At 34.0% G+C, this 11,078-nt stretch overlaps 1 protein-coding gene across 3 annotated transcripts; it reads right to left on the bottom strand.

Annotated features, from left to right (window-relative positions):
• Window positions 1–275: 275 nt before the first annotated feature.
• On the bottom strand, window positions 276–4,003 carry LOC114173917 (probable mannitol dehydrogenase). Of its 3 annotated transcripts, XM_028058591.1 has the most exons (6): window positions 3,876–4,003; window positions 3,687–3,795; window positions 2,821–2,934; window positions 1,740–2,253; window positions 1,356–1,509; window positions 276–611 (listed from the first exon to the last, which is right to left on the bottom strand). In XM_028058591.1, the coding sequence occupies exons 2-6, from the start codon at window positions 3,782–3,784 to the stop codon at window positions 391–393; spliced, it is 1,101 nt and encodes a 366-aa protein (XP_027914392.1). In that variant the 5' UTR covers window positions 3,785–3,795; window positions 3,876–4,003; the 3' UTR covers window positions 276–390. The 3 variants fall into 3 exon arrangements, with proteins under 3 accessions (XP_027914392.1, XP_027914391.1, XP_027914393.1); XM_028058590.1 differs by having other exon boundaries at window positions 3,687–4,001; XM_028058592.1 differs by lacking the exons at window positions 3,687–3,795; window positions 3,876–4,003 and having other exon boundaries at window positions 1,740–2,423.
• Window positions 4,004–11,078: the final 7,075 nt, after the last annotated feature.

Here is an 11,078-nt window from a genome sequence, read left to right as displayed (position 1 = left end):
AAAAAATCCAAACTACTTTTGCTAAAAAAATGGATTTGGGTCGAAAATCTAATCTAATTATTTGGATCTAAAATGGACGTGGATTGGATCATTAAAAATCCAATCCATGCCCACCCCTAATGGATATAGTAAATGAATTTCTTTCAATAAGGTGTACATCCTACGTGTTCTTTTGAATTTCAAATTTAAAATATTTTATTTAAAAACTATAAAATTAAATTTAATATAAGTATTAAATTTGAAGTTGTTAAAATAAAATAGTGTAATAGAAAAAATAAAGTCCAACAATTGATTAGTTCCGCAATTATATTGAAAATAAAATATATGTGCCAAATCACACAAGGAATTTGAAATATAGTTGTCACTCTGTGTTTTATAATTGAACGTGAATCACTCCAAAGTAGTAGAAGGGTAAGACTTCAATGTGTTCCCAACGTCAATAACAAATCGATACTTAACATCGGCTTTGAGTAGACGCTCCATTGCTGTGTTAACATAATCCATAGGAATTATCTCAATTTCAGGTCTAACATTGTGTTCTGCAGCGAAATCCATCATTTCTTGTGTCTCCTTTATTCCTCCAAAGTAACTACCCGCTACACTTCTTCTTCCTGCCAATATGGAATTACAAGCTTTACAATCTGGTATTAAAGAAATTAATATCCAATGTCATATATTAATTTAAAATCTTATAGATAAAAATCTTGGATTTAATAAAGTTTAGAGAACATGATACATTTATATATTTTGTGTTGAGTTTTTATTAAATTTTCTGTTTATTGAATATTTAAAATATTTATATTTTTCGATTGAGAATTTGTTATTTAAGTTAATTTAGTGGCTCGATATATCATGTAATTTATTTGTTATCTTGATATAAAATATGAAGTTTTGTAATTATATAATAATGATGTTGTGATGCATGTCAAGTGTGGTGACTTTTATTACTTATTGAAAATGTGTTGGTTAAGGAAATTATCATGCTTCTTATTGACTTTTACGTCATCCTCAACAATAATCATTGGATGGTCTCCACCACCATGATAAACGTTTTCAATCAAAATAATAAAAGTTCCTTATTTTTTTACATTAATTGCAATCTCCACTCGTATTAACCATAAAACCTTACAATTCCTAACATCTAAAGAACAAATAGCCAAGGTAACGAACAAAATAATGGTTGTCACTCAATTAACAAAAAGGTTAAATGGTGAGAATTCAATTGAAAACTATAAAAAATTTAAATAATCAATAAAAAATTAATAAAATTTAATTAAAATCAACTAAATTTACTGTAACCTTTAAACTTAAGTAAACCATAATTCCATCAATGTTATATACATTTGCATTCTTACCTAAAACCAAAGACGGGAGTAGCAACTCCACAGGCTTTAGTGGCACCCCAACCGTCACTAACTTCCCGTGAGACTTCAACAGATCAATTAAGGGCATGAGAGGATGAACTGCATAAACAGTGTCAATTATACCATCCAAGGTGCACATTGCAGCCTACATACACAATTACAAGTAAGAAAATTAAATCATTATGATTTCTAACTCAACATTAATTATCAGCCTTATTTGGTTAATAGAAGAGTCAAACAAGATGACATCTAACTTAATTCTAGAAAATAAATTAGAAATGGTCCTATAAAAATAAAAACAATGAGTATACCATTATTTGATCTCAATTCATAATTTGGAAATCATGGTATGAAAGAAAAAAAAAAATAAGGCACCTTCATTTGATCTTGGTCTGTACTGAGCACAAAGGAATCTGCTCCAAGATGTTGAATGGCTTCTTGTTTCTTATTAGGAGAGGTACTAATGACAGTGACCTTCAAGCCAAGGGCCTTTGCAAACTTGACAGCCAAATGACCCAATCCACCAAGGCCAACCACTCCCAGGTGCATACCAGGTTTGTCAATGCCAAAATATCTCAAAGGACTATACACTGTGATCCCTGCACAGAGGAGAGGAGCAGCAGCATCAAGTGGTAGGCCATTTGGAATGTTGACAACAAAGTGTTCATCTGCAACCATGAAGTCAGAGAATCCCCCATACGTGATGCTTCCATCCACATACTTCCCACCATATGTGGGAATCCCTTGCTGGCAGTAATTCTCAAGATTGTTGACACAGTTTTGGCATGAGGAACAAGACCCAACCAAGCATCCCACGGCCACCTTGTCTCCAACCTTAAACTTTTCCACTTTGCTTCCCACCTCTGTCACTTCTCCAACAATCTCACGTCTGTAATCCATCATCCATCATCATTAACTCAAACAAAGGCTTTTATCATGAAAATTTGAGATGAAAGAAGCACAAAATGTAAGATGCCTAGTAGCCTCCCTCAACTTGTGTTGAAAATCTCCTTTTACATTGTAACCTCTCGCTAATTATTTACATAATTTGTTGGAAATCTACATGGATAAAAGATAAAGCAAACTTATTGTATATAAATAGATCTAAACCTCATTTTAAAAGTCGATTAAAATGGTATCATAATCGTTTGAAATCTATTCTAACAAAATTTATTATTTGTTGGTTTAATTGCATCACTCATCATTATGTCATTATCAGATCACTTATTAATATCACTCATCATTTTGTAAACATTTCGTAAAGTTGAGCTAATCATAAATTTTGTTTTTAAGATAATGTTTTTTTATTTATATCATTCTCTTCTTTTCTTTGCATAAAAAAAAATATCCATTCTCTATTTATATCATACTTGTTTCTTACCTACTTATAAACTTTGCAAGAGAAGCAAGGTAAAAGAAGACCCAAACATTATTAAAAAGAAAGTAGAGATCATACCCAGGAACAAGTGGATAAATGGAATCACTCCATTCATTCTTCAACTTGTGAAGGTCAGAATGACATATTCCACAATACAAAACCTTGAACGTTACATCTTTCACACCTGTTTTCCTGATTTCCAAAAAAAAAAAAAACATTTTAGGCAGCCTAATTTTGTTTAAACTAATTATTCATTCACATTATAATATTATAAACAAAAACTCCTTATTTACACCACTTCTAAAATATTTAGAACTATCAAATTGCTAAATTGAGAATTTAAATTTGGTAAACTTTATACCAAATAAATTTTTGGCTCCAAATTTCACAACATAAAAATGAAGTAAGGTTACATTATAAAAAAAACAGAAAAAGGAAAGGGAATGAAGAAAGAAGGTCATCTATCATTGAATAAAAAAAGGCTAGCATTAGGAATGTCTCCATTAATATAACCTTTGTGTGACAAAATTATTAATATAAATCGTAAAATGTTACCAAATTCAAACATATTGATAGTAGATTTCAATTATTTATGCCGATATAAATTTTCTGCTAACATTAATTACCCTTTTTACTATAGAAAGTTCTGATGTTTATGGGAAAAAATAATTTAATTTTTATTAAATAAAAAATATACCAAGGAAGCTATACCAATTGCTTCTAGTATGTAATAATACTTCCTGCGTGAGAGACTTGGATAAACTTTAGCTGCTTATTTTAATGTTTTTTATTCTCCTATATACTTTTATTTACTATCTTTTCTTTTAATTCTTCGTAATATTAGGTTCTCATCTTCTTTTACAGGGTGAAAAATTTTACTGAAAATTCAATATCAATAAAAGAAAAAAAAAAGTCAAACCCTATCTGAGAGGAGAATGAATAACCTTCTGGAGAAGAAAAATGGGGAGAGAACACCAGAGGCATCCCTTGCTGCCCATCCATAAGCCTTCCTTGGATGCTCAACTTCATATTCTACTGCCATTTCAATCAAATCTGCAACTCAAAAACAAAGCAACTCCAACAAAAGTCAACGACAGGAACAACAAAATTGTGTTTATGTTGGAGAATGGAACCTGAAGTGTCTTATGATGAAAGCCGCCATGTAATGCTATTTTTAAGCTGGAGAATGGGTCCTTCTGCTGTCTGCTGTTTGCTGCATTGACGTATCTGATGACCTATTCCATTTGTTGTTAAGCATTCATTATTCAGTAAATAAATTATGAGAACCTTGCTATCATAAGAAAAACTAATTGGAATCTGCTACAACAAAATATTATGCTTCTCTAATGCTATTAATTAACGATTGCCGATAAAAAGAAATGCTATTAATTAACGAATACTAGAGTTGTCAAGCCCAATGATTTGCAATAATCCGTTGACAATGTAACCGATTGAATTATGCATTGAATCCTTGAATACTTGCAATTGGATTATTCTTTTAAAAATATATGTAGTTACTATTCCAAATTTTATTTTGATTGTATATGTTTTAAGTATTGTAAATTATATTTCTAAAAGTTTTATTTAATTAATTTTTTAGACATTATATTTCATTTTGAGAGTTTAAGTAATTTTTTAAGTCTTTTATAATTTTATATTTATTAAAATTTATTTTAAAAATACTATAATTAGTTAATTAAATTTTAATTATTAAAAATAAAAATACCATATACAAGAACTATTAGGAAACTCTTACTGACCTTAACCCACCCTTTGTTTTTGTTTTTCTTTTCCCTGTTCATATGAATAAGTGTTTGGTAGGATAGGAATCTGAGTTATTCCTTCTAGACTATCGATGCAATCGTATCCATTTTTAGTGGATAAAAACCGGACGTTATTCTTAATTTGCATGAGAATATTTAATGGATAAAATAGTTTTAATATATATATATATATATATATATTATTTTTAATGAGTTCGTGTAATTTAACTAGTGATCCACATCAATTAACTAGTAATTCAGAGTCGATAACTGTAAGGTCCAATTTTCTGCCCTAATATTTTAAGGGTTGTCTTTGATCGAATGGGTCTAAGGGCTGGCCCGAAAAGGGGAAAATCATACCTAATGTGCCTAACCTTGACTTCTATGCTCATTTCGTAAAAACAGAATCCCCTTGCCTCCTTGAATAGCTGCACTCTCTGCTAGGGTTTGTTTCCTCATTGCTGTCAAGTTCGTCCGAGCTCTTTCCTACTCCACGTAAGTCATCCTACATCTCGTACCATCCATTCCTTAGTGTATGGTGTTTTACCCAACTAAGACTCTATAACAAGATTATCTTGCATTTTGTTCCGTGGTTTTTTCCATCTCCTAAACATACTCCTTAATCTGTTGCGTCCGTGTTTGTCGTCGAGGTCTTGCTTTAGCTTATTCCAGGTAAGGGATGCTAGGCCCTATTCTTGTAGTTCGATTTTCTGTCGATTCTATTGTTGTGCTGCGATTTTATGGCTGGTATGTTACTGTGAGAGCATAAATGTCTTTGTCTGTTGTATGGAATTGTGGGTGTGACTGATGCAGGGAAACAGTGGCGAGAAAGACGTGTTCTCGCCCAAGCGAGCCTGTCTCGCCCAAGCGAGACTTGTAGAGACAGACTAGACCCACACTCGAGCTCTCGCTCAGGCGGAGAGCTCTTGTTTGAGCGAGGCATCTCGCTTAGGCGAGAGGGGCTCGCCTAAGCGAGAACGCGTGAGGACTTTGGCTCGCCGCTGCGGTTTTAGCCCAGGCGAGGGACTTTGCCTTTGGGCGAGGGGTGGCCTCGCTCAGGCGAGGAGGGGCTCGCCTAAGCGAGAATTCGCGTTCCAACAACCCTCACTATTGGTGTTCTCACCCAAGCGAGGGCATGCCGCTTGAGCGAAAGAGCCCTTTCGCTTGAGCGAGGCTAATGCATGTAGTGGTGTGATGTTTGCTGTGTTTTATATATTGACTGGTGATCTACTGCATAATTTCATTGCCTTGTTTAAAGCATGAATGAGTTAAGTATGCAAGAACTGTGTGATCTTTGGATTGAAAATGATGGGTTGGATATGATCTTGGCTGTGATCTAATTGAGATGGTTGGTATCAATGTGGCATGGTATTGATATGAGATGGAGTTCCATATTCATGGTTTGAGAATAATGGGTTGGTAGGGATTTTACTAGGAACATGAAAGAGGTGGATTGTGAGGAACTGGTATGTAATATATATATATATATATGTGTGTGTGTGTGTGTGTGTGTGTATGCATGTTAAACCCTTCTTGATTGATTGAGAATGATTGGTCTGTGTTAGTGCGTAATTCCTTGGAGCCTCTAGATAAGACTTTTAGGATCGCGCTTCAGTGGTCGGGATGTAATTCCATGGCCCTGTTAGTGGGTGTCCATGGTGGTGCCCCATCTATATGGTCTGGTAAGGATTCAAGGTAAGGTTGCATCCTGACACTCTAAGGAGTCAATTAGTCTCACTTAGAGCGGACTAACTCTTGTGGTGAGAATAACAGGAGGCCTGAAACTCATTAAGGGCTAACTTTGTGTGGGGGAATTGATTCATTGTAACACTTGTAACACATAGCTCGGGGGTGAGCAGAGGTATCCACCACAAGTGCGAGCAAATGTATCCACCACAAGTGCAAGCATCCGTTGAATCCGACCAGATTATATGTATCTGGATGAGTCAATTCGAGTCTTAGTGTATTGAATTGAGGAGTCATAACATGCTTGGATGACGTGTGTATAATTGAATGTGAAAGTATATCTGATTACATGATAAAACCACTTTTGGCTTTAGCTTACCCTTCTGTTATTTGTTGTGGGTTCTGCTGTGTGGTTTTCTCTTTTGCGATGATCATCAACTTGTTGATGTGAGCAGATGCGAGAAACACCCGTGGTCAACAGGGAGGTGATGGTTCCGCTGCTTAGCCTTTGGATTGACTTCTGCTTTTGGGCTTTTCATTTAGGGCTAAGGCCCATGTATTGCTTTCTCTGGGAATTTGTTTAAGTCATTATCACTCTCTTACTTTACTTTGTACCTGACATCGTGGTGTGCCTCTTTTATTCGTCCTTTAAGTAATTGAGATATCTGTAGGAGTGAAGTTATACTTTATTATTCTCGCTTCTTATATTATACTGTGTGACATATCCTTTATGAAAGTATGTGTCAACGAGCGGTCAGCCACTTCAGCAGCACCATACGAACGACTCGCCGAGTCGTTCAAGTTGCGATGTCAGACATATGTAGATGTGTGTCAAACAACAACGTGCGGCAAGTAATGCCAAACGACAACAAAGATAAATAGGTCCCTTTATGATTAAGATTAAACATGTCAGTAATCAAGCTTGAAAAGCAAATGGGCCTTGATTAGGCCAATCCTAATTAAAGGCCCACGTAGAAAACTATAAATAGAGGTCAAAGGTAATGTTGTTAAGACTTTTCTCTCTCATTTATTACAGCATTAATTGCGATTACTGATCAAACCATTGCTGACTTAAGCATCAGAGCCTCTTTAGCAGGTACAACAATCTGCGTGTTTCACCAAACAAGCGGCAAAGGAGTTGAACGGACGAACGACGCGAGGAGTAGAAGACTAGACAAAATTGTTTAAGTAGACGTTAGGTCCCTACACCTGAAACACAAGTTTTGCATAAGTTTAAGTATGGGTAAACTTTTGTAAATTTAGAGTATTGAGGAAGTCTCTTATTTCTTAATCTAGACTATTTTTGTGCCTTACTTTATGTGTCAGCTTTGTTTTGTTCCGACTAGTTGGTATCCAAAGTTGAGGAGTTTGTAAATGGAAATGTGAAGGTGTGAGAGGGTAAGTACTAAGGTTTAAGTATCTTTGAGGAGAATGTAAGGATTCAATTTTATGTATTACGTGTTAAGGTAGATGAAAGTATAAATAAGGGTGTTAGATGATAAAGGGTAAATAAGTAGGGAGAACCTAAAAATAAACTAAAAAAGTATAGAATCAAACCAAGAAAATAGAGGAGTACAATAGACAAGTCCTACGAGGACAGGTGGAGTAGACACTATGTGCAAGGAAAATTATATGAAGTAGTAAGCATAGTAGGTGTAATAGGATAAACGAATCATATGTAGCAGGGTTGGGGTAGGCGATTCAAAGTTGATGAGACACGTGTGCATGAGAGAGAATGGATTGTTATGTAGGACTGAACAATGATCAGGTTGGGCCGAATTCGGGTCCAACAATCTAGCACAATTTGATTTTAATATTTGAAACCCATATCCTATCGTTTATGCTTTTGGGTAAGGCAGGTTCAAGTCATTTCAGATCTGGTTAAATGTGAATGGATAGGGAGTTATCCATAATGAAAAATGAGACAAGGAAGATAAGAACTTCATCAACTTACAGGCTTCCTCCAACTTCCCTACCGTCCTCATTTCTCTGCATCACGACATCACCACATAGACCACTGATACATACGACATGAATCTGTCACCTACGAAACAGGTCAAAACATACCCATCACCTACGACACAGATCAAAGTAGATCCATCATCTATGACGCATATCATAGTAGATTCGTCACCTATGACGTAGATCAGAGCAAATTCGTTATCTATGACGAAAATCAGAGTAGATTCGTCACCTACCGACACAAATCAGAGAAGATCCATCACCTACCACATAAATTCAGCAACTTCGACATCAGGTCTTGATGTCGACGTCAGAGAGAGATCATGAGTGGTGGCAATGGTGAAGAAAAGTGTTGCGACAAGAGTCGTGAGGAAGGCTTTGACGAAGAAATGCGTGAGATTCCATGACTCGAGAAAGTAAAGAGAGAAAAAAGAAAGATGAATGAGCTGCACAAAGGAGAAATAAGAATAGGTTGCAAATTAGGGTTTAGGAAAATTTATAGTTTTACATGTAATGGTTGCGGGTCGGGTATCCACAAAAAATTAAACCACTATCCATACCCAACCATTTATACTTTCATTTATCCATATATGGTAATTCATTTAACCCAAATCTGAAAAGAACTATCCGAATCCATTTTTTACTTTCTGGGTTTTATGGGTTCTAACGGGTTAAATAGTTGTGCTGAGCCCTACTATTATGACATAAAACTAGATTATCTTAGTATGACTTTATAGGTCATCAAGTTTCCTTTTATAAACCCTATTCTCTTGTTACCACCTATTTCTCTTTTCTCTCTCTCACCCTCCCTAATGCCGAGTATAGTTTTCTTTGGGATTGAAGACTTTATAGCATCATAGGACTTGAGATATTAGAAGCTAACTTATTAACTCATCAGAAGCATGAATTGAGTAAGTTCATCCTAAACTCCTATTTTGGGTCAACTCAATGATGAACTAGCATGTGAATCGATTTACCTAGTGTATGATTCTTTTAAGATTAAGAGAATCCTTTATAGGTTAGAGCTCTAGAGTATGTTTAGATTTCTTATTTGTAGTTTTCTTTATATAAAGTGGAAAACTTAAAGAAAACTTTTGTGGGTAGATATCTTGAACAAAGAATGCTTTAAGTTAGTAAGGAAAGTTAATTATTTGATTGATGTTTTGGTTTGTTTATTTTTTATGAAGTGATTTCATGTCTGGTAGATTTGTGTTATTATTACTTGTATATTGTGATTGCTGATTATTTTTTAATAGTGACGATGTTTAGTATGGCTAATATGAATGATTATTGACAATGTAGTCATTGTGTTTGTAGTATGGCCTCATTGTTGTGACGACTTATGAGATGGATGAACTTTGTCAAAATCTACTATTTTTGGAATTTCTTTTTTGTAAATAAGAATGTGAAAATCTTAAGTATATCAGTTTACTCCAATGGTTGATATGTAGGAAAACAATTTAATACTACGTTGAAAATTTCTTTAAACCTTGTAAATGAAAAAGGATACTGAAGTAGGCCAATAAAATCAATTGATGCATGTAAGAGTTGTGTTGTTATGGTGTAGAGAAAATCCTAAACGATAGAATAAGTATGTGAATTTGACTTAAAAAAAACCCTTTTATGAACTAAATTATAATTTAATGAGGTCTTCAATAAAATGGTTTCAATAAGAGCCAATAATATTAAACTAATATAACTATTTTTCGTGGGGATTGGACGGATGAGATGCCCTCTAGGTGAGTCTTCTATAGGCGAAGTACACGTTAGACGATGTAGGAGATTCATTTGTAGGCTAATTATACGCAAAATAATGTATTTGGTAGATTAAGTACTCATTATACAATGTGTTAGCAGATGCAACACTCGTCAGATGATGTACTCAGTAAACTAAGTAATGATCAGACGATACACTCATTGAGCAAATCTTTCATCCATTTAGTGAAAAAGATTTTTAAAATCTCCATAAAAAGCCCTGGATCCTTACTACTTTAGTTTAACTCTCTAGAAGAGCATGATGGAAGGTATTTCCAAGGGTATGAGATCCTTGGAGCGAGAATGAGGAGAGAGATTTCTTTCAGTTTTGAATTTGGAAAACCATGTACGTATTGATACTCACAATTATGTGTTTTGAAAGGCTTAGTAGAGTCCGGGTAGTGAGGTGATAATGTACATTATGCGGTTGTGTAGAACCTGGACTCTGATGTAAAAATCTACCAAGTGATTAAATTATTATTGTGTGTAAAGTGATTTAAACTAACTAGTGCAACAAAGGCCATAAACTACGATTATTTTTTAGCTTACTCAACGATTATAAAACCATAGTATATCAAACTGTAATAAAATATAAGTCTTTCTCACTATAGTTAAAACCATAGTATAAAAGTTACTTATAAAATATGCTTCTTTTAATAAATGTAGTCTATTATCACTTCTAGACTACGATTCTTAAAGAGTCACAGTCTATAGGTGATAATAGACTTTGTCAATTTTATCATGTCTCATTTTTATTCTGACTTTTTGTTTATTGTATGACATAAACTTATATTTAAATTTTTTTACCACTACAATAATATAAAAAAATACCACTATAACAATTAAAAAGAAAAATAGAAAGTGTAAATGTACTTTAAGCCAATATCATAAGATACACATTAACTTGTTAAAAATAATGTGTAAAAGCTAAAATGGAATAATTTCAAATATATATATATATATATATATATATACAAAAATAAATATGTAATTAATAAGTTTTAATTTTTTTTGTACTTGAGAGGAGAATGGATGACCTTCTAGAGAAGAAAATTAACGAGAGAAGACCATATCAATCCCTAGTTGCCCATCCAAAGGACTTCCTTGGATGCTCAACTTCACGTTCCATTGTCATTTCAATCAAAAGTTAAAGATATGATCAACAAAACT

This window comes from Vigna unguiculata, chromosome 2 (genome assembly GCF_004118075.2).
Source record: "Vigna unguiculata cultivar IT97K-499-35 chromosome 2, ASM411807v1, whole genome shotgun sequence".
NCBI lineage: Eukaryota > Viridiplantae > Streptophyta > Magnoliopsida > Fabales > Fabaceae > Vigna > Vigna unguiculata.
The sequence above is the reverse complement of the archived record's forward strand: the minus strand, read 5'-3'. Positions and strand labels throughout refer to the sequence as shown.